The 23,837-nt window shown below is 55.3% G+C and overlaps 1 protein-coding gene across 1 annotated transcript in view; it reads left to right on the forward strand.

The window, feature by feature from the left end:
• The window catches only part of COL23A1 (collagen type XXIII alpha 1 chain), a 322,022-nt gene that overhangs the window by 282,992 nt on the left and 15,193 nt on the right, over positions 1–23,837 (forward strand). Inside the window, exons 6-15 of the mRNA XM_025446682.3 lie at positions 11,684–11,710; positions 13,381–13,407; positions 14,715–14,741; positions 19,123–19,239; positions 20,046–20,081; positions 20,389–20,415; positions 20,871–20,897; positions 22,527–22,580; positions 23,094–23,156; positions 23,573–23,617. Coding sequence (XP_025302467.1) covers positions 11,684–11,710; positions 13,381–13,407; positions 14,715–14,741; positions 19,123–19,239; positions 20,046–20,081; positions 20,389–20,415; positions 20,871–20,897; positions 22,527–22,580; positions 23,094–23,156; positions 23,573–23,617 — 450 coding nt within the window. The remainder of the gene's footprint in view (positions 1–11,683; positions 11,711–13,380; positions 13,408–14,714; positions 14,742–19,122; positions 19,240–20,045; positions 20,082–20,388; positions 20,416–20,870; positions 20,898–22,526; positions 22,581–23,093; positions 23,157–23,572; positions 23,618–23,837) is intronic.

Genomic DNA, 23,837 nt, shown 5'->3' on the forward strand with positions numbered 1-23,837 from the left:
CTGAGTGCAGGGCGCCCCCCCCCCCACCCAGCCACAGAGCTTGGAGGTCACAGAAGCCCCTGAGTGACGTGGACAGGTGTGTACACTGCAGAGACCTCCCTGGCAAGGAAGGGGGCCCAAGGAGGAGGTGGGGGCAATAATTTGCAGAGGAAGCCTGAGTCAAGACTGCCCCAGGGAGAACAGAGTGAAAGGAGACAGATGGCAGAAATGAGAGCTGGCAGAGATTGCAGGCCAGGTGACAGGGGAGGGGCGGGAACCAGAGATCCTGGGCTGGGCAGTGCCCTGCCCCCTGAGCACCACCCTGCACCCAGCAGGAGAAATGAATGGGGCAGAGGGTGGCCAGGAGCTCCACTGTGTCTGTCTCCAGAATCAGCAATGGGTGCACTGCCAGCCTTGGTCCCAGGGAGAGCCGAGCTTTGAGCTGAACTGTACTAGGCAAGACAGGGTCTCAGCCTGGGACCAATTTTGAAATGAAACACTCAGTTGGACCGTTTGGAATTAATCAAGTGAGCAAAAGAGGACCACAGAGCACCACACATTCATATGCTTTCTTGCACTCTCAAAGTTCAAAAACAGCTTTGATTGTAAAAATGTAATTAGTTAAATGATTCATCTGTAATATTCCAAATTCATCTGTTTTTAGATTTCGACAACTTACATCTCATTTTCATCTGGCCCCCTGCCGGGCTGCTCCCTTGCTCCCCAGATTCTGGGTGGAGTGGGATGGGATGAAAGACTTCCCGAGCCACCCGATAATGGCCCCCAGATTGGAACCTCAGGGAAACACCACCAGGCCCGAGGGAAAGGGATTTCCTCCCCAGGGTCCTGCGTCAGCCTGGGGCAGGCGCTCCTTGACTCCAGGCCCCTGGCCTCAGGCCCGTGCTGTGTCCCCAGGGTCCCTTCGATTGTCACATGTAGGGTTCCCAGATGCTTTGCTTACCCTCTGTAGCTTTTTGCATTTCCTGACAGTAGCCAAGAACCCCCAACCCCAGATTATCAGCCTCCTCCCCAAGTCCAGCTCTGGGAAAGCACTTAGCAGGACAGCCCTGTGGGGGGTCTGCAGAGGAGGTCCCCCACCCCTCCCCACCGTTTGCAGGAGTGCACGCACAGACATCTTTGCAGAGTGCAGGATTGCCGGCTGGACCTTTCCCGCTTCCCCAGGCAACAAAGCACGCCTCCCTGCATTGCATGGAAGGCCTGTTCACAGAGCTGCACCAGGTCACAGAGGCAGCCTCAGGCCCTCTAAGGAAGTAGACTTGAGAGAAAGCAGCTATTTGGGTACAAAGGTGGTCCAGCCAGCTCTTCCTGAAACCCGAGACTGGACCCATGCCTTGCCCATGCGGTGGAAAGAGAATGGGCTTTGGGGCTTCATAGACCACGTGGCCTCAGGCACATCCCTAACCTGTCTTCTGTCGTTGAGCTAACCAGGTAGGTGACCCTACAGAGCCCTGGTGTCAGGCACACAAGCTGGGTTCAGCGAGTGACAGTTCCTGCCACCATGAATGGTCATTGACCTCAGCAAGTGGAGCCTTTGAGGCTGAAGGAGCCCTTCTTGGGCCAGTGTCCCCAGCACTCAGCACCGTAGCTGCCCCCCCAACCCCACCCACCCACCCAGGGCAGGAGTCCTCAGGTGCCTGGGGCAGGCTTCAGCTGGTCAAGAGCGCCCCCTGGTGATCCCAGGTTTAGACATCAGCACTGGTGGGAAACCACATTCATAGAGACAACCACCGGCAACTGGTTCTTTCAACTGTGTGTTGTGTTCTCACTAGGTTGGTTGTGGTTGAGCGGGAGAGAGAATCAAAATTCATGGAAATTCCAAACTCACTATGCACTGTGGTCAGGGCTGAGACCACCTGCAATCCGGGCCTGGCCTGCTGGGGGTCTGGGGTGCTGCCCTGAGCAAGGAGGGTGTGAGCCGAGGGCAGGAGACAAGTAGGTGCTGACACAGGATGTTGCAGAGGTATATCCAGACAGAGAACACAGTGAACAGGCCAGGTTGGCTAGGGAAAGGGGGGGTGGGGGCAGGAGAAAGAGGAAGCCAGTGACCCTGAAGTCCCAGCATCCCTGAACCAATTAGCTGCCTCCCCAGAGGCCACAAGGTAGAGGGAATTTGCCACAGCATCCAACCTGGGAGGGACCTGACGTACACAAAAAATTTGCAAACCCATCATGCTGTCCAGGAAGTAGTGAGTTCCCCGTCACTGGAGGTGCGCAAAGGCTGCACACTCACTTACTAGGAAGGGCATCTGAGAGGCTGGCCCTAGTAGGTCATCTTCCCACAAGTGAGTTGTTTCACCAATAGGGCCTCTTTTGGGGGCCACTCAGACCCAAACCCAGTGAGACAGGATGCACAAGCCTAGCTTGGGGAGCCAGGTGTGGGGGTACTTACCAGGTGCTTGCTGAAGCGAGAGGGGATGATGAGATGGGAAGCACACAAGATTTAGGCATGAGATTCAGGCTTCTGTCCCAGGCAGACCTGACAATTCTTGGCCTTCCCAAGGAAGGCTGGGCATGTGGGGGCTGGAGGCAGGGAGGCTGGTGGAGGCTGGTACAGGAGGGAGACCAAATCCTAGGCAGGGGCAGGTGGGGGACTGGACAGGGTTCCGAAGTTTGGGAGAGCACAGGGAATGGTAGAGCCTGGGCTAAACTGGGGAACACACGCCCCACCTAAAGGGGGTGCCACAGTTCAGCCCATGCACGTTGATCATCCTCACATAGCACAGGTCACATAACACATATCACACATCCCAACAGTTCAAGAGAAGCTGGAAATCCAAATTTCACACAAAACCTTTGGATTCTTAAGGATTCCAACCAATTCACCACCATGATAATTGTGACAATTGTGTTGTCTGGAAACCAAGGAGGGCCCACCCTACAGCCCAGGGGATGGTGACTAGAGAGGCCTGGGGGTAGCCAGGACCCTGGGGGGTCTCTGTGGAGCACCTGCAGCTTCAGTGTCTGCTGCCAGCTGTCTCTGTCCCTCTGTCCCCTGGTCTCTCGGCTGCACCTTCTAGCTCTCTTAGACCATCTCCCTTTTGTGGTTCACACCACACTCAGATCATTACCATCTGGTCAGCTGCTCTGTCCTGCTAGCCCCTCACCCTAGCACAGTCTGCCACCAAAATGGGTACCCCAGCCTGTCTGCTACCTCCAGTACCTTCCACCAGGCCATCCCCACGTGCCTGAGCTAGAGAAACCAGGCCAGAGACCAGACCGCTCAGGCGCACACAGTGCACCTCACCTGCCCATCCTCCACGGTCCCACCCCAATGGGAGTCAGGCTCATGACTCCCTCTACCCCACCCAGGAACGATTTGTCCTGATACCTGACATGTAGCAGGCAAATGTGTAATTTAAGCAGGTATTTTGGGATCGGTTCAAAGGCATAGCACCCCCTCTTTCAGCCATGATGTATAATATGGACATATGTATAATTGCTTCCAGCACACACAGGATATACTGAGCATGCCCTCTCCCCAAAATAGAAGCCAGCTGGCTTCCTGGCCTCACCAGAATTGTAGAGCTGAAAGGGACCCAGGAGATTTTCTAGGCAGAGGCTGACAAGCCTAGCTGCCTCTACAGAGCCTGCACGTCACCTGGCTGGGGCAGTAGGGTGGGCGGAGCCTGTAGTCCTGTGGCAGGGCCACGCTTCAGGAGCACTTGGCACAGCAGCTTTGTCAGGCAAGCAGACCCTAGGGTGGGAGGGCACCATCTTCCAACTTTTCTAGAAAAGTACAAGTTCTCGATGTTGTTGTAGAACATCACAATTTTAAAATGTTGCAACTAATTCATTTAGTTTGGTTTGGATTTGTTTTTTTTTTGTTTTTTTTTTTAACTGTACGGACCAAACCCAATCTGGCTTCCGGCCAGCCCATCACCGTACAGAGAAGGGGGGAAGCTTGAGCAGCCCCCTTACCTCAGCAGGTTCCTTGAGCCCCACCCAGCTAAAGTCTTCACGGCTGGCTGAGTTTGGGGTGCAATTAATTGGTGGCTCTACAGAGTGCCCCAGATACCAGGTCAGAGTTCCCCAGGAGGAACCGGGTACCACCACAGGGCACGAGCTGCAGCTGGGCTGGACCTAAGGGCAAAATTCAAGTCTGGGAAATCGCTGAACCAGGACCATCTTGCTGTGGCCCATGTGTGTGAGGAGCCTGGTCTGAGAAATCAGGACCACATGGTGCTGACCTGCCCACCCACTCTAATGAGGGAGCCTTCACATAGGAATGCACACGTCCCAGGCTGGGACCCCGGGGCCTAACAGCCTTGTAATTTGATGAATTGTCAACATCTGGACCATAATTACTGGTCCCTGGACTGATAATCCTGGTAAGCCTCCTCACATCCAGGGGCCCCATCCTGGTGCAATTTGGAGGCTCCATTCCCCAACAGGAGCCGTCAGCAGGAATTATAGCCAGCCAATGAGACAGCCACCCCGCTCCAGCCAGTCTGAGCATCCAACTCCTGTCTGTATCTAAACATGGCCAGTTTATTAAGTCAGTTCAGCAGAGACTCTGGCAGATTGGGAGGCCTGAGCCCCAGCTAACAGGGAAGAAGAGAACCAATAACTCCCCCCCCCCCGCCCCCCAGTATGGGTTAAACAGTCAGCCCAGCCCTTTTGTTTTGGAGTTTCCTCCACCCCAAGCTGATACACACTGAGCCTTCAGTGATGGACCAGCAGACTTCACCTCCCAAACTTCTTTCACTAAGAAACCTCCCCTCCTTTACCATTCCTGTTTATTTTCCCCCAAAAGATGGCTCTGGGGAACACTGCTTAGGAAATATTCAGGGCGGGTGGGGGGGAACAGACCCACGAAGGCAGAGTCCCACTGCCTGCCACTCAGAAGACCACACGAGTTCACATCCCAGCACTGCCCACTGCATCCCCGCTGCGCCTGCCCAGGGCCAATGCAGACCCCTTGCCTGTGTCAGGTGCTACAGGGTCTTGTGCCTCGGGTTGGTCTGACAGAGGAGGAGGGAGAGGAGAGAGACCTGGAATTCCTGTTAAACTTGTCCTTGGGGAGAAGAAAGACATGTGCTCCATTTTACAGGTAGGAAAACTGAGGCTCTAGATGGCTCAGGTCGCTGAGCCAGGGCAAGGAGCCAAAGCAGCACACAGGGGCTCTCTCTGCATGCCTGGCCTGCATCTCGTACGCAGCACATTGGAAGCATCCCAGAGCTCTGCTGATCTGCACGGAGTCAGGGCAAGTGGGGGCGGGGGGCGGGATATAGAGTGATTTAAAGCAGAATTGAGGCTTGTAAATAGCCGTGGGGTTTTGTGGAGGGCAGAAGGTGTTGAAAACCTCTGGTAAATTCCATGGCTTGATCAGGCAGGAGAGGGAGCTGGTGGGAAGAGTTCCTGTGGGCACAGTGGTGTGGCATCTGACCCTCGGGAGCACCCATCCCATGCAGACTAAGGCTCAGAGAGAGGATCTGAACCCTGGCAAGGCCAGCACTCTGCCCACATCCACGGGCTGCCCCAGGTGCCTTCCTTCCTGCTCCTCCTGTGGGAGATGCCCCTGATCCGAGCCAGGAGACCACTGCCTTGACCAGGTAGGACCCAGACACCAAGGGCGTGCCTCCGCCCAGGCTGGGGCTCTGCTAGTCCAGACTGCTCACCTTCCCAAGTGGCCCTGTTCTGCACAAAACTGGCTTGTTGTCAGCTAGGACGCTCAGCGTGGACCCTGCCCTGCCTTGGTTGAGGCTTACCGGGCCCTCCACCCCATGGTTGTCCTTGGCTCCCTTCAAACCAATCCCAGGCCCCTCCCTGGGGTGTCTTCCTCCTCTCAGAGCACCCAGAGCCAGGCTTGGGCTTCCCTCCAGCCTGCAGAAACACCTGGTGAATAGATGGTCCACGCGGCCTCCCAGTGAGCCTGGGGATGCTGCCGTCCTGAAGGGCCACAGGCAGGACGATGGTTCAGACCCAACTTGCAGGAAGGAAACCTGTTTCATAGCGTGTAACTCAGTGTTTCTCAGACTTACTTGACGGGCGAACCCATTCTCCAAGCAAGCCCCTTAACACTCTGCAGGACAGTGTTCCAGGGGACTCCAGTTTGGGCAAGACAGTGTTAGGGTGACCAGGAGTGGGGATCTGTCCTTTCTTGGTTCACAGCCCAGGGCCCAGCCTTTCCCAGGATGAGAGGGATCAGCTCACTGCCTGAAGTCAGGCAGGTCCATCTGGCCCCAAAGCCAGGCTGTTTCCTTCCTCTGCCCCCACTGAGTTCCCTCCTTATCGCCTCCCAGTGACCACTGGTCACCCAGCAGCCTCTTTAGGGGTCAGCTCTTTCCCCACACAAAGAACTCAGGGGCCCGGGCACAAGTTTTCTTGCCTGTACGTCAACAGAGATGAGCCCAGAGCCTCCTGCCCAGACCAGGACCCCGGCTCTGGGTCAGCTTGGTCCCCAAGGCCGGCCTGGCAGTGGGGTTTCTGTGTGTGCCCCAGGGATCTGCTCAGCATCAGATTCAACGCCCAGTCTTGGTTCTTGGGGATTGAGGACGACCTCCCTTCCGCCTCCTGGCAGGTGTGTCCAAGATCACTGCTCAGGCTGCACCTTCTGCCCTTTTTTTTTTAAAGTCAATTAGCAACATAGAGTACATCGTTAGTTTCAGGTGTAGCATTCGATAATTCATCGGTTGCATTTAACACCCAGTGCTCATCACATCACCTGCCTTTATCGGAAACTACATACTTCGTTGACTTTTTTTGAGAACTCTTAAGTCCTGGGAACCAAGTGGTCTGTGATGCCAGTTAGAGGCAGGCCCTAGGAAGGAAAATTGGGGGTTTTGCCCCTCGCAGGCTCTCTCACACCCACCAGAAAGAGCCATTGGGAACACCAGGAATAATCTCAGAGTTGAAAGAGGACAGAAGCCTCCCAGGAGGCAGGAGTCCCAAGGTCACTCTCAAGAAGAGGCAACAAGAGATTCCTCCTGTGGGGTCCAAGCCAAGGGAATGTCCTGGGCTCCCTTCCCCAGCGGACTTTTCTAGAAAAGCAGGGCACCTACAGCTCTGTGTGCTTTACATCCAGCCAGCCGACATTCTAGAACCTGGCTGGGGACCCAGTGGTGGACCAATCAGGAAAGGCTGAACCAGGACCCATGCCCAGGGCCCAGTGTGGGGTAGGGGGGCTTTGGGCACCAGATCAGGTGGTCTGAACATTATCCTTCAGGAATGAGGCCACCAAGAGGGGTTCAAGCAGGAGAGCAGATTTGCATTCTAGAAAGTTCTCCAGGGCATTGCATGGGAGAGAGTGCAGGTATTAGGGAAGGGCCATAGGGATGGTGCTCAGGTCTCAGGTGTATGTCATAGGGCTTTCATGGAATGCAGTGAGGAATGCTATGATGTGCCTCATGGGGCCAGCCACCAGATTGCCCTATATGTGCTTCCCTAGGCATCAGCTGCTTCCTGGGGGTCATGCAGACATGGTGCCCATGCTGCCCCCGGGGAGAGGAGCTGAGCAGAAGGGAAGGACGTTTGCTTTGTCCTGTCTCTTTCTGCATACTTTAGCACATGTAGCACCTTTTCAGCAGAACACACACGCACACACACACACACACGTGCACACACACACAGGCCTCCAACGCAGGGAGGCCTGCATCTCCCTGTTACAGATGATGAGGCCCAGGGCACCAGCTGGCATGCGGGAAAGCCTGATCCAGTCCTAGATGTGTCTGACTCCAGAGCCTGCCTCCTCTGACCACCTCACAAATCTCCTGGAGCCCAGTCATAGGGCTTTCTTCCAGAAGGAGGAGGTACCAGCTCAGTGGCAGACAGGCTAGGGGGATGCTGCTTCTCCTTGGGGTGGCTCCCAGAAGGGCCATTTGCACTGGGCCTTGAGGAATAAGTAGGAGTTCTCCAGGTGGAGGCAGGACTGTGTGCAGTGGAGGGAAATGGGAAAGCACAGGTTGGGGCCAGGAAACAGCATGATGGGTGAAAGTCCATGGGCCTCCAGCAGCACCCAAGACCCCTGGAGCATCTCTTTCTGAATCCCAAGAGCTGTCAGAAGGCTGTGGTGTGACAGCGTTTAGGGGAAAATTAGAGCGAACCCAGGACAGGAACAGCCCTGGGAGAACAGGTAATGAGGATGCTGAGGCTCAGAGAGGTTGACTGGATCTCCCAGGGTCACACAGCAAGTGTGTCTGTCCAACTCAACACTCCCTCTGGTGGAGAGCTAGGGTGACAGAGGGTCCAGAGAGGGTCTGTTCAGTAGGTGAGATGGAGGTACCAGGAATCCCAGAAGGAAGGCAAGGCCTGCGGGGCTCCATCCCAGCTCCTTGGGGACAACCACTTGTCAACCGTGCTGCCTATGCTGCAGGAGAGGAAGCACTGCATGGAGAGGAGGGCCTGTTTCAGCCCCTGGGCAGTCCTACTGGCTCAGCTGCTTCATCAGCAGGCTGGGACTGTGGTGCCCGCCTCACAGGGCAGCAGTGAGGGCAGAGGCTGAGAAGGGTGAGGCAGGATTCAGTGGAATCCATACGGATGAGTACCAGAGCATTCATGGACTTGCCCTGGAGAGTCCCTGCCTCTGGGGCCCCAGGGGTGGGGTGCCCACTTCCCCAGACCAGCGCTGCACTGTGTCCCAGCCCCACTCAGGGGCCCCCTGAACTCATGCTGCTGCCAGTGACTGGCCAGGAAGCTCACTATGTCCTCCATCCCAGCGTGTGAAGACGAAGGAGATTAACTTAGTGCCAAGATGCACCTCAGTCTCTTTTTCATCTCAGTTTGCAGTATGGCTTTTCCCTAATCCCTGCAGATTTGCAGAAGGGTGCTGTTTGGGGGCTCAATTCAGCAGGCCACGGGATGTATACAAGGCCTGAGCACAGCATCTGTGGTGGCAGCCACGCTACACAGGTTGGCCAGGGGCCCATAGGCAGCCGAGCCCCAGGGGGCAGTGGGACGGAGCAGGAAGCTTTGAGGGCACTCAAGGGCAGGCAGACTGGGTAGCATGGCCAGGAATCTAGGCGAGGCCACTGCAGGTGGCTTAGCACCCAGAGGACTAAAGCACTAAAGAGAACCAAAGCACCTTTCTGGCCTCCAGCCCTGCCTTGTTACTGGCCATGTGGCCCTGGGCAAGGTCTTTCCCTCCCTGGGCCTCAGTCTCCTCCTCTGTAGGACAGGAATGAGAACACCTGCCTTACAGGCTTCCTTTTTTTAAGATTATTTATTTATTTATTCATGAGCGACACAGAGAGAGAGGCAGAGACACAGGCAGAGGGAGAAGCAGGACACCGGAATCACGACCTGAGCCTGAGGCAACGCTCAACCACTGAGCCCCCCAGGTGCTCCTTTGCCTTACAGGCTTACTGTGCTGATTCAGACTGAGTATAGGGACCACAAAGAGCCCCCCTAGAAGACAGCCAGGGTGGGACTGGACCCCAAGTGTGCTGTGGCAGCAGAGGGGATCAGGTCTGGGTGAGGCCTAGCAGGGCGCCAGCATGGGGAGGAGGGGAGGTGCAGGGCCCAATTTTAGGAGACTAAGGGGTGGAAGCTTCAGGCATGTGGATCCAGGGCCATCTCCTGCTAGCCCTGCAAGGGCAGCTCCCAGTGAGCCTCAGTGATGGAGACTGGGCCTAGGACGGGCTGTCCTGGGGCACGGAGGTCTGGTGATTGAGCTAGGGAGATTGGCTGCTTGCTGCTGGGCCCAGCAGGCAGGGCTGCCAGCTTCCAGGCAGCATGCAGGCCTGAGAAAAGAGACTGGCTTCCCGGAGCCAGAGTGTCTCCCAAGTGGAGGAGCCAGGGAAGGACTCTGCAAGCAGAGGGAACAGCCCATGCAAGGGCATGGAGATGGGAAAGAAGCAGAGAGCTTGGGAAAACCAGGGACACAGGACACCCGAAAAGCAGAGGCTGGCCTTGGTGGTGAGGAATCCAGTGCTGGGCCGGGGAGTGCAGCCACAAAGGTGACAGGGACAGACCTGTCCCTGTGAGGGAGACCAGGCTGGGAGGTTGACGCTGAGGCAGAGTGGCCCCTCCGCTTGCAAGCCCCCTGCCTTTGGGCTGCTGTCTCTGCCCACAGTGCCCTCTCTAAAACCCCGGATGTTACTTTCTCGGTAGCATGCCCTCATCTTTCCCAGTACCCCACAGAGCCTGGCAGGCTGTCACCCTGCTCAGAGCTGGTGGCACCCTTTGTCTGTCCTGCCCCTGATCTTTCCTCTTTATGCCAGATGTATCTGCACGTGCTTCATCTTTGTAGCTACCTTCCTTGGCTTGACTCCACACACATTTAGAGGCACACGCTTTGTGCCAGGCCTCATCCAAGCACTGGAGACATGGGGATCAAACCCTTTCCCTGGATCCACTGGAAGACGTGTAGTCAGCACAGTGACAATGCATGAGGTCCTGTGCACACTAAGGAAATGTGCTGGGTGTGGGGACGGCTGGCCTGACTCTAGGAAGTGGAAAAGCCCGGAGGGTTCACAGAAGAGGAGGTGACTGAGCTGAAAATGGCATGCAAGGGTGTGAAGGGTGTGCCAGGCAGGCAGGCAGGGGACGTGTGCAAAGGCTCAGGGCAGTTGAGCTGCCTAGAACATTTGCGGTGTCTGTGGGGATGAGGAGGCCATGGCAGGGAGGAGGGTGGGTTTGACAGGAACCAGATGGACCCAGTTTGCGGCCCTGCCCTTGGATTCCTGTGTACTCTCACGTGGTGGTGGAGCTCAGGGGGCTTTCTGAGTGGGCAGGGGCTGGACGGGCGAGGGTGCCCATGGGGGCTGCTTCTCTCGGCCTTGGCTTTGGCCTACGAAGGCCAGGGCAGTGCGGGGAACTGAAAGAGCCTTCGAGATTCTTACAGTTCTGTGTTAGCCTGTTTGGGCTGCTCCAACAAAGAGCCATGGACTGGGTAGCTTAGAAACTACGGAAATCTACTTCTCGCAGGCTTGGAAGCTGGAAGTCTGAGGTCAGGGCACCAGCTTGGCTGGGTTCTGGTGGGGGCCCTCTTGCGGGGCCCCAGGCAGCCGTCCCCTCTCTGCGTCCTCACGTGGAGGACACAGAGGCAGGCAGCTCTCTGAAGCCTCGCTTATAAAGAGACTACTATCCCATTCATGAGCCTCCACCCCCATGACCTAATCGCCTCCCCAAAGCCTCACCCACTCCCAACACCATCACACTGGGGGTTAGGTTTGAACACATGTGTTTGGGGGAGACACGTTCAGTCCCTACCAACTTACATGTGGCAGAACCCAGTTTGAACTGGCTTTAAGAAAAGCTGCTGACGAACAGAAGTGGGCAGGGGTTAGTGGTTTCAGCTTTAGACCCTTTGCCTTGTTTTTTCTCTCTGTCTCTCAGTTCCGACTTCCTCTCTGTTGGCTCTTTTTCAAGCCACATGGTACCCCCAGGAGCTCCACCTTAGCCCCACCAGGAGAAGAGAGCCCTCTTTCCGCCAAAGGGCCACCATTCAAAGTTCCAGACGTGATGCTCATCCCTGAACCAGTCACCCTGGTTGAGGGAATGTGACCACGCACCTGTGTGCAGATGCAGGTGGTTCCGGGGAAGGAGAGAGGATCTCTTGTCTGAGGAGGGGATTCTGGGCAGCAAACACCCAGATGCCTCTACTCCAGGTCCATGCAAAGCATATTCAGACCATGGGCTGATGTAAGGCTTTGGTCTTTGATACTCTGTAGTATCTCTGGGTAATAAAACACACAGGAAACGCCTTTCCAGTGTGTAACCTCTGCTCTTTGTCTCTCGTTTCCAGGGACCACTGGGTCTGGATGGCAAGCCTGTAAGTGATGACAGGACAATTCTACGTGGTCCTGGGAACAGGCCACTTGTGGGGCTGGAAGTGATGGGGAGGGGGGTGCCAGAGGGAAGGGACCACTGGAACCTGGCTCATCATGGAGACGTCATTTGGGCATCAGACTTCAATTCAAATCCAGACCCACTACTTGCTGACTCTACAGCCTTGGGGAGGCCCCTTCACCTCCCAAGCCTGGGCTCTGTCAAGTGCGGTCAATTAACCGTCCCCACATTAACCAGTGGAGAAGTATGGATAGCACTATTCCTGACGTCTAGTCAGCCTTCAAAGCATACAAGCCCCTCCTAGCCAGCCCCAGACACAGTCTCAACACTTCAGTGGTAAGCATTGGGCTGGTAAGATCTTAACACCTGGATGAGGAACCTGGGGTCCACAGGCATTTTCAGCAGAATGAATAAGCTGCTCAGGGAGACAGCATAATTAAATAAATAATTGGATGTGGATAGATAGGCAGGTGGGTGGATGGATGGTTGGATAGATGGATGAACAAATGGATAATAAATATTTGAATGGAAGGATGGATGGACGGATGGACAGATGAATGGGTTGAATAGACGGATGAGTGAGTGGGTGGAAGGAAGGATATATGAATGGATTGATGGAAGATGAATGGATGGGTGGAAGGATGAGTGGATGGATGGATAGATGGAAGGAATGAACAAAGGTAGGATGGATGGATGGATGGATGGATGGATGGATGGATGGATGGATGGCTGACTGGCTGGATGTTGGATGAATAGACGGATGAACAAATGGATCGATGAATGGTTGGATGGAAGGACAGACAAATGAATAGAAAGATGAATGGGTTGATGAACAGATGGGTGAGTGAGTGGATGGAAAGAAGGGTGTATGAATGAATTTATGGAGAAGTGGATGGATGGATGGATGGATGGATGGATGGATGGATGGATGGATGGATTTATGAATGGTTGAATAGAAGGACAAATGGATAGATGGATGAATGGGTTGATGAACAGGTGGATGGGTGGGTAGATGGCAGGAAGTAAAGATGGTTGGATGGAAAGAGGTAATAAGTCAATATTTGTACCAACAGTCGGATGCATGAGAGAGTAGCTGAGTTAGTGGGTGGACAAATTCATGATGGTTGAGCAGACAAGGGAATGAAGGAATGAATGAAATAAAACAAGTGATTGAGGAGTGGTCAGATGATATGTGCAGTATTAAAGGATGGAGGAAAAAAATAAAATAAAATAAAATAAAATAAAGGATGGAGGAATGCAAGGACCGCCTGGATGGACAATTGTTAAGTGAATGAATGAGCAAAAGCATTACCCACTGAAGGGATAATGGAGAGTTAGGGTTCAGCAGCCACTGGGCACAGCAGGTGCTGAGCTGGGAGGGCTCTGCTTTCACAGGGGAAGTGACAGCACATGTGCCCCTACCCCAACTGAGAGGTACCAGGGGGACCCCCAAGTCCCCTGCCTCCCTCATGCAGAAGACCGAGGTGTTGTCCAGCAAGGGCAACCCTCATTAACAGCAGACAGACTTAAGTGCTTCCCCACCCAGCTCAGCCTCACAGGCCCTTCTGCCCCCAAAGCCTTAGGGAAACCAGAAGGGGAGCCAGCCCAGTCCTCCTCGCTCATGCCTGTTCTTTCTGCAACTTTTTTCTCCAGGGACTTCCAGGGCCCAAAGGGGAAAAGGTAAGTGATGCTGGAAGCTGTCTGGATGTAGATATGATGAAGGACACCAGAAAACTGCCTCCAAACCCCAGCTCCAGAGTGTGGCCTGGGCATGTCATATCCCCTCATAGAGCCTAAGTTTCCCCATCTGGAAAGTGGGACTGATAGTGCCCCCGTCCTAGTGGTTCCATGGTTATGTTTAACAATTTAAAGTCCCAGAGGGGTTACACTGGAGTTCTCCCAGCACCAGAACATGACAAAACTCAAAGCACAGTCTTCCCAGAATGAGAAGCTTCTAAAGCAAGTAATCATGAAAGGGGGATGCCAGGAGAGCCCTGGGCAGGGGTGATCGAACAGTCACTGTGGGTGGTGTTCTTTGTGAGGAGTGCTTGCCCCCCAGGAAAACAGGTGATGGACTGCTGCCCCTGTGATCTCTACAGCCCCTGAGAGAAAGGCTTCCCTGACATTTGGCACTAAATGAGACCTCCTAGTGCCTCAGAAGGGGAGAGAGGGGAGACCCAGTGTCCCACAGCAGGATCAGAGCAGGAAGGGCCCAGAGCAGACGCAGCTGTGGCAGGATGCTTCTAGGGAAGGGCTGGGTGAACAGGGCCGCATCCACCCCAGCGCCCCGCTGGGATGGGATGTGCGTGCTGAGATGAGGGCAGCCAGGGTTCCAGCCCACCAACAGAGCTGGGCCGGACGTGGGACCCAGAGCTCAGAGCATCAGGTTTGCATCAGGACTCCACCACCAACTGTATGGCTTTCAATGGGTTAGCTGGCTCTGCGGGCCTCAGTTTCTCCCTCTGTCAGCTACAGCAACCTCACAGAGCCACGGGGGAAGACTGCACGAGGTAATGGTCTGAGTGTCCTCTGTAGACGTGAGGCACACTTGCGGTTGGCAGGAGCGGTGATTTCTTCCCTGCTGGCTCTGGCTGAACAAAGCAGAGGCTTCGAAACCAGAGACAACTTGGTGTCTTGGCATCTATCACCGCCCCCAAACTTGGTGACTTAAAACGATCAAGTAATTACCATGCCTCACTGTGTTGAGGTTCCAGGATTCCAAGAGGACGCAGCGGGAATACTTTATCTAGGGGCTGGCGACAGACAGCACACCGACAGCACACCCTGCATGTGCTGGCTGTGTGACCTCGGGCAGGTTCTCTGTGCCTCAGTTTCCTCATTGGAAATGGAGATTAAAAACAGAACCCATGTGTTTGTTACACTTAGGTGAGATGATGTGAGTAAAACAGAGCACAGAATAAACCCTCAATACACATGACAAAGTAATAATAGTAGCAGTGATCTGTCTTCCTGTCTCTTATTCTTAGGGCACACCAGGAGACTTTGGCCCTCGGGTAAGAACCGATGCAAGACCCCCTCACCCACCCCATGTACTTCGTGTTATTGTATAATAAGGCACATCTAGCATTTCTTCTGGGTCCTTACACATATCACACAGGTCCTCAGGCTCTGCCCACTACCCACACTCTGCCCTGTGTGGTTTCACTGAAGTGGCTGCTGGCTGGAAGCCCCAGGACCTGGGCTGGCTGAGGCTACCCCCCACTGCACACATGGGTGTCTCTAGCAGACAGACATCCCAGTCATACTTACCACCATGGATGGGGGCATGGAGGAGGGGGGTACAGTGGAGCTAGTGCTGGCCCCAGACCATCCATGGCTGGCACCCTGGGCAGGTTACAGGATCGGCAGCCTTGAACCTAAAGCTCAGCTCTGCCATTATCAGCCCACGTAACCTTGAGCGACTCGCTTTCCCCTCTGAGACTCCGTTTCTCCAACTATGGTAGGTGGGAGTGGCAGCCCCTGCCCCATGCTGCTGTGGCAGTGATAAAAGTAGGCACCCAGCACCCAGGGTGGGGACAGTAGATAGATCCCCTGGCCCACAGTGCCTCCAGGACCCAAGGTACCCGGAAGTGCTTCGTGCCAATCCTGGGATCTCTTCAACAAAGCAGAATGGAGACCCCGGTGGGGCAGGCCCCACAAAGCAGATCTAGGCAGAGGGTCACTTAAGTGGCCCTTGACGCACGCCCCCCCCCCCTTCCTGCCACAACAGGGGCTGAGGTCTGACTGCAGCTGCCCAGAGGAGGGCAGCAGAATGGTGTACTCCCAAGGTGTTTTCTTTTTCTTTCTTTTTTCTTTTTTTTTTTTTCGTTTGTTTTTATTTAAGTTCGATTTGCCAACATATAGTATAATACCCAGTGCTCATCCCATCAAGTACCCAAGGTGTTTTCAAGAAGGTATATGGGGTGGAAATTGTAGCCAGGTGAGTGAGTCACCCCCAGCTGGCATCTGCAAGCACTGGAGGCAGGGATGGAGCAAGGGTGGGAGGTGGGCACTGAGTGTGGGGGATGGACAGGAGAAACAGCTGCAGAGCCAGGGGTGGGCTGGGTCCCAGTCCCAGCTCTGTGGCCATGACACAGCTCCGAGCCCAGTTTGTGCAGCCAGGCTAGGAGGGCCCACACCACAGGGGCTTGTGAGTAGGAGCTGAGAGCACGGGGCTGGCCAGGCTGAGTCCCCAGGACCAAAAGCCGACACATTGTCCCCAAAGTCAGAAAAGGCACCCACATTGAATTTTGTGGCCGCCAAGAAAAATTCTTTGCTCACTTTCTAGTGGATGTGTGAAAGCTGATCTTCTAAAATGGAGTGCTCAGTCCTCAACACACTAGAACTCACCCAGCCTGGGAGTCCTGAGAGATTCTCCCCAAAGCCTTCTCTCCACTCTTCATGGGTATCCTCTTGTTGTCTCAGTGTTGTTTTGTTTTTTTAAGACTTTATTTATTTATTCACGAGTGACACAGAGAGAGAGGCAGAGACACAGGCAGAGGGAGAAGCAGGCTCCCTGTGGGGAGCCCAATGCTAGACTGGATCCTGGGACCCTGGAATCACCACCCGAGCCGAAGGCCACTAAGCCACCCAGGTGCCCTGTCCCAGGGTTCTAGACATCTCTGAAACAACTGACACCCTAGAAAGCTCTGAGCCTTAAAAGGACAATGTGTCACTGTCCATCAGGATCCTGTGGGGCAGTGGGAGGGATCTCTCTCATCAAAGGCAGAGGCTGCTGGCACCACCACCCCCCACCCCCACCACCCCCACCCCCCCCACCCCACCCCCCACCCCCCGGCTCGGCTGGGGATGATCTCTGCAGTCAGGGCTTCTCCCTGCATGGCAGTGGGCTTCCTCGAGGGGCATCCCAAGACTAGCATTCCAGGAGGCTGGAAGCTACCTGCCAGGCCAGTGAGGAGCTATATCTGGAGCAGACATGGCATCCCTTCTACTGCGTACGATCTGTCCCGTCATTCATGGGGCCCATCCAGAGTCAAAGTGGGGGAAGAGGAGCATCCCCAGCCCTTGATGGGGAGTGCTGGGGTCCCATTGCAAGGGGCCTCTGGGATGGGAAGGGGCGTAGCAGCCACCTTTGGAGAACATCGTCTGCCTCTCTCGGTTGCTGGGCTGGGTTAAGTGATTTTGTCTCCAGAAATCACCTCATCCTTTTCTAAATGACCTTTCTGCCTTCCTGACCACACAACCTGCTCACTGGCTAGATGGTTTTCCCACGGCTCCATCCGGGCTTTATAAGTAGAGAGCATCATGTGTACAGCCGCCGCATCTTCAAGGTAGCCTGGCCCAGTGGCGTGTCCGGGCCTGCTGGTTTGTGTGCTCCCTTGACCCACCCCTGTGTTTCCAGGGTTAGACCTCAGCCATCCGATCCCAGCGCACAGGCAAGGCGGCTGGCCAGCCTCATGTCCCAAGTACTCAAAGCAAAGCCTAAAAACCTCCCCTGGGGCCTGTTCAAGTGTCTGAACCCATATTCCTCCTCAATACGTAGAGTCCAGGCCAGTGGCCCATTGTGGGGCCCCTGGGCTGTGAGGGGGAGCAGAGCGGGGTGGGTGGCTTCAGATTCTTCCTGACACATCATAAAATGAAACTGCAGTTACCCACCACCATCCCACCCACGCACGGGCGAGCTAACCAACCCGGCGGTTTTCTTCACCTTGGCCTGGACTCACAGCCTCTTGGTCGGGACCCTGGCAGTGTCACACCTGAGTGGTGGACACTGAGAGTTCCACTTAACTTTAATTGGGAAAACAAATGAGCTGTCTCTGAGGTACACTTGGCTAGAGAGGCGAACTTACGTGTCATGGGATCTGAGGGTTACAAATGTGTCAAAAAGCTGTCGCTTGCCTCGGTGGCCAGAGGAAGTGCTGCCTTTCCTTGCTCTGTAACCCTGGGTAAACCATCACCCTCTCTGTGCCCTACCACTCTATCTGTAAAATGGGACAATAGCAATGCCCTGGCCAGGTGGTCACAAGGGTTGGGTGAGCCAGCTTTTGGGAGGTTCTGGCTCATCAGTGCTGGGCTACACAGCAGGGGTCCCTCCACAAGCGGCTTCTTCCTTGCTTGGCTATGGGACATTTGGGGGCTGCCGTCCCTGTGAGCCAGGCTTGCCCTGTTGCTATACCTGACGCCAGTACTGGAAACGTAGCACTGAGGCAATAGGAAGTGCCAATGGCACCGTGTCCTCCCTCCTTGCAGATGCGGCCACAAGGTGAAGGTTCTGGATGCCTGAGGTCTGACCTAGTACTAACATTGGGTCCTTGAGTTGGAAATAGGATGCTGCATGACAGGGACCATATGACCCTTCGACATTCTTCTTTCTTTTTCCCAACATTTTATTTTATTATATTTCATTATGTTTATTATATTTATTATATTATATTATTATAATACTTATGTCTATATGTTTATTATATTTCTATATTAAATATATTATTTTTTACTTTATTATAACTGTAGGTGTACAATTAGTTGTAAGAAATAATAGCCCGTGTACCTGTCATCCACTTCCCCCCAGCCCCTCCCAGTGGTGTCACCTTGCCTCCCCGGAGCACAATCTCACAGCCAGGAAATTGTTACACTCCCCTTGCTTTATTTGGATTTCAGCCATTTTACTCCTCTGGGTGTCTGAGTCTGGTCGATGCTATCACACCCATAGATCCCTCGTGCTGCCACAGTCACCTCCCTCCCCACCCCATCTCAGACCCCTGGCCTCCATTAACCCGTGCCCCATCACTGTGACTTTTCCATGTCAACACTGTCGTGTAGACGCAGCCATACTGTAGGTCATCTTTGAGATTGGCTTATTGGCATTTGGTGTCATCCCCTTGAGATGCATCCAACTTGTTCACACACTGAGGGACATTTGGGTCGCTTCCAGTGTGGGGCCCTCACACCTAGAGCTGCTGTGAACCTGCATGTGCAGGGTTTTGTGTGAGCCTGAATTTTTCTCTCTCTGGTTGAGCACCCAGAGCACACTTCCATCACCTAAGAAAGTAGGAGCTGACCAATGAGGAAGGTCCTCCAGGACCTGGAAAGGTCCTTTCCAGGAAGAAGTGGGCCGCTGGGGCCCACATGCTTGCTTCTGCACCCAGCGTGTCTCATCTCATCTCATCTCTCATCATCTCATCTCTCAGCTGGGCTCCAGGCCCATCCCTTGGGGTATAAGAGGTCCAGTTAGCCTCTTATGCCAAAGAATGGGGACCTGTCCCTTCATGTGGCCACTAAGAGGTGGTGAGAATCCCAGTGACCAAATGGTTTCCTCTGAGCCCACCAAGGGCTGGGGAAGGGAAGGCATCAGGCTGTCTGTCTGTGGAGGCTTCTCTCTGGAGACTGGAGCCCCTTCCCTCCTCCTCACAGTCCACCGGGCCCCATCTCTTCCAGGGAGACCAAGGGCAAGATGGAGCTGCTGGGCCTCCAGGGCCCCCTGGACCCCCTGGGGCCCGGGGCCCTCCCGGTGACACTGGGAAAGATGGCCCCAAAGGAGCACAAGGCCCAGCGGTAAGAGAGGACATGGAGGTGGGACACTCCAGACTTGGTTCTGTACCTTCCCAGACTCTGAATCCTGACCCAGAAACATCCCCAGCCATAGCCTATCCCTAGTCCAGACCCAGGCCCATGCCTAACCCCCACCCCAACCCCAATCCAGCACAAACCCACTACAGCCTCATACCTAAATGCCATTTAAGACCTTGATCCTAAACACTCCCAAATCCTGGTCGACACCCTCATTTCTGGCTATTATGCAGACCCTAACTGTGATCCCTGACTCCAAACCCAGCTCTTACCCTACACCCTAACCCCAAATAGAGCCAGAGACCTGACCTTGGCTGCGATTTCAGCCCTGAGACCCGTATGTGGTCACTTCCTCCACAGGAAGTCCCTCTCTGTCCCTCTCTCCCCCTCCTTTCTTCCTTCCCTCCAGTATTAAATAGTTAGGCTCAGTTGTCCTCCTGTAGTTCTACCCAAACCCCGGAGGCCAGACTTCATTGTAAGCCCTTCCCCTAAGGCAGGGACTCAGTCCAGTGCTTCCCCTCACATGCAGAGCCAGCTCCTCCACCAGACTGCCACCAGGGTCCCCTCTCAGGGCAGCTAGCTACTCCAGGAGCTCATCCACTCCTATTCCTGTGGGGCACCTAACTCCCTGAGCCTCAACGTTCTCATCTGCAAAGTGGGAATGATGACAGCCACTCACAAAACAAGAGACCACTTGGAGCCCTGGCCTAGGGCCTGGCAGGGGGAGGGGGCTCAGTGAACTGCAGAGCCCCTGCACCCCCTTAAGAGGCTCCCCACTTCTGCCTCCTCAGGGTCCCAAAGGAGAGGCTGGACGGGACGGCGACATGGTCAGTATCTGGGGCTGGTAGGACCGTGGTGCCCAGCCCGGAAGCCCCTGTCCCACTCACAGCCAGCAGTGGGGAAACGATGGGCCAGGCCCCCAGCCCTGCAGCGCACCCACCACACTGCTTGCAATCTGCAGGGAAGCAGCCCTAGGCATGGGGAGTCGGGAGTCGGCCTAGAGCAGGCCTAGAGCAGGCGAGGCCCTATCCCCTGCTGTCTGGCAGCTGGTGTTATCCTTTATAAACTGAACATGAGAAAGACACCCAGAAGCAGCTCCCAGCAGCCCATTTAACATTTTCTCTTCTCTTCTAGGGCTTGACAGGACCCCCAGGCCCCAAGGTGAGTGCTCCTCCCTGTCCCCTACCCCAGGCCTGGGAGGCATGGGCTCCCCAGCCCCCCCCCCCCCCCCAGCTGCCAGCCACAGGTCATTCTCTCCCTGAGCAGGGGTGGCAAAGAGAGCTATGGCCTGCCCCAAGGGGAAAGGCTTTCCTTGCTTTTTCCCTCATCTCGGAAACACCCCTTGAGGATGGGGCTTCACATCCCCACTTCCTCAGGCAGTGACTCATCCAAGGTCACTCAGCTTGCAGGTGGGGGGCCAGAGGGATGACCCAGTCAGGAGTGGAGGCCAGCACTGTCCGACCCACCATCCATGTGTACCCCTCTAGGGGCTGGGGGTCTCTGGGCAGTACCCAGTCATTGGGGCCACTTCCACCAGAGGAGCAGGTGGCCTGGTTTTTGGGCCATGCTCTGAGGGCTCTGACCTCTCTCTTGCACCTCCCCTGCATCCCCCTCAGGGTGAGCCCGGCATTCCTGGAAAGAAGGTGAGGGGTGCCCAGGAGGGGCTTCTGGGTTGGGGGTGTGGGCAGTAGCTGGGGAGATGAGCAGGGGCTCCCCATGGAGCAGGACCGGGGCGGGGGCAGGGGGCGGCCACAGGGAAGTTGGCACCAGCCCTGAGTCCTCACTGTGGATGGCTGCTCTGGCCTCCATCTCTGAAACCAGGATCTTGTTTGTTCATTCACTTGCTCGTCCTTTCCACAAACACAGCAAATTTGTTCCTACTTCAGAGCCCTGGACAGTGGTTCTCAAGGTGTGGACCTGGGGCCGGTGGTATCAGCATCGCTAGGGGCTTCCTAGACAGGCACATTTGGGGGCCTACCTCAGAGACACTAGGGGTGGGCCACGGGGATATAGGGATTTACAATAAATCCATATTTGGTCTCCATCCTCTGGATTTCTGGAACAGTGTGCCTAAAACCCTTGGAATATCCTGAGTGATGAACCTAATTTGAAGTTGTCTTGTTATGTGAATTAGGTGACCTTGGGACCACTCCACCCCCACCCCTCCACCCCTCCAGGGTTAGAGGTTGAACCAGTCTCACCAGAGCCAGCGAGCGATTTAATCACTCATGCCTATGTCATGATGCCTCCATAAAACCCAAAAGTATAAGGTTCTGAGAGCTTATGGGTTGGTGAACACATGGAGATTTGGGGAGAGTGGCTCCCCTAGAGAGGGCATGGAAGCTCCCCTTCCCCACACCTTGCCTGATGTATCTCTTCCATCTGGATGTTCCTGAGTTCTATCCTTTCTAATAAACTGGGAATCTAGTAAGTGAAGCGCTTCCCTGAGTGTTGTGAGCTGCTCTAGCAAGTTCACGGAACCCAAGGAGGAAGTAGCAGGAATCTGCAATCCATAGGGGGTTGATCTGAAGCACAAGTGACAACCAGGCTTACTCCTGGTGCCTGAAATGTGTGGGTTAGTGGGAAAGAGGGGACACTCTTGTAGGACTGGGCTCTTACCCTGTGGGATCGGATGCTCTCTCCAGGTAGACAAGTATCAGAATTGGGTTGAACTATAGGACACCTGGCTGATGGCAGAGAATCACTTGGAATCACCATCAGAACTGGCGACCAGAACTCGTAGCCAGGGTCTAATCAGCAGCCCCCCTGAGTGATGCTGGCATGCACTCCAGTTTGGGAACTACTGGCCTGGGATTATCTTCCCCCACCCAAAAATCTGTCCCCTCCCACAGGAGACCATCCCTCCAAGTCCCTCCAACCCACCACTCCCTACACTCTCTTCCCAACACTGCTTCCACCCCCTGGCATGGTGCTGTGTGTTTATCAGGATATTTCTTTGCCCTCAGGCCCCTCTCACCCACTGAGTGAGAGACCCCATCTGCCTAGCCCACAACATTGCTCACAAGATATCTGTTGACTGAACAATGAATCCCCCCTCCTCCATCTGGCCATCCCTTCCTTTGGTGCACAGCTGCTGGCCCACGCTCTCCGCTGGTCCCGGAGCTCTGTCCCACCCCTGTCCCAACCCAGGGTGACAGGTGCCGGTGCCAGCAGAGGACTGGTGTGCAGGGGAGCGCAGGGTGGGAGAGATGGCCAAAGCCGGCTGGTATGCCCAGGCCTGAGGGCTGTAGCTTCAGCTGCTCTCTCCTCAGGGGGATGACGGGATGCCAAGCCAGCCAGGACTTCCTGGACCCCCAGGTCCCAAGGTAGGTACCTGTGCCTCCCACCTCCCATGGCTCCCATCTGTCCGGGGAGGCTCCTAGCTGGCCCTTTCACAATGCCAGGGGCACATGCTGATGCCCGGGGCAGGCCAGAGAAAGGCAGTGGGAAGGCCTTGGGCCCCACTTGCCTCTGGCCAGGGCATCCCATCCAGCCATTTGCCTCCCCACATACCCTCACGCCCTCCTCCCTCCCATCCCAGGTGGCCCCCACTGTATCTTGTCCCCAGGCTAGGACCAGGGTATCATCCTTGCTCTCCTAGACCTTGGAGAGGGCCAGCCTGCCTCCACAATGTCTCTTGAGCCCCTGAGCTGCCCTAACGATGCGCCAAGACCCAGATTAGAGTAGGTGGCAAGATCCGGAGTCCCCAGGGTTTGGGGAGGAGTCCTGAGGCCCAGAGGGGCTCAGGCACATTCCCCAGAAGTCTGTCAAAGCCAGCAAGCCCAGGCAGCCCCTCCCCTGCCCTTGGTACTCACTCACTGCGAATGTCTCTGTTGCAGGGCGAGCCAGGGAATGCGGGGCCTCGGGGAGAAAATGGTGTGGACGGCGTCCCAGGGCCCAAGGTGCCTTACAGTGTGTGGCGCAGACCAGGGGCCCCATCGTTGGGTGACAGGGCTTTGCCTCCATTTGCCCTCTTAACTGGGGAGTCCCGGGAGGGCTTGGGCCCCAGGGTCTCATTCCATGGGCAGCCAGAGGCTGGCTGGGGATGGGCGCAGGTGGCATTGGGTGAGTGACAAGGCGTCCTCCAAGCTCTGCCATGTGCCTAGGGCATCTCGTAGCCACGGGCGCCAGGGCCTCCCTCGGTTGCCCATCTCTACCCGCCATGGGGCCCCTTACAGGAGCCCTGTTCCTTGGGTGCCAGTTGCCTACATTAGTCCCCTAGGGCTCCAGCAAGTGGGTTCTGTGCTTTTTGGTGACTAGGAGGCAGAGGGGCATGGGGTGGCCATGGGCACATGGCTGCAACCTCACATCCCCACAGGGAGAGCCTGGCCAGCGAGGCACTGATGGGGCCACAGGACTACGGGTAAGCAAATCTCCCCTCTGGCCACAGCAAGGGGACCCAGGGCCCCGGCTTCTTAAAACCCCCAGAGACCAATACCCCAGGGACCCCAGAGAAGCAGTAGAGCTCCAGGAAATGGGAGTCTCTCTCTTTTTTTTTTTTTTTTTAATGATCATTCATTAGCGATTTTTAAATTTTTCATCCCACGGTACGTGCTTTTGGCAAAATGCTCAAATGCAAATAT

The sequence above is a fragment of the Canis lupus genome, chromosome 11 (genome assembly GCF_003254725.2).
Source record: "Canis lupus dingo isolate Sandy chromosome 11, ASM325472v2, whole genome shotgun sequence".
Taxonomy (NCBI): domain Eukaryota; kingdom Metazoa; phylum Chordata; class Mammalia; order Carnivora; family Canidae; genus Canis; species Canis lupus.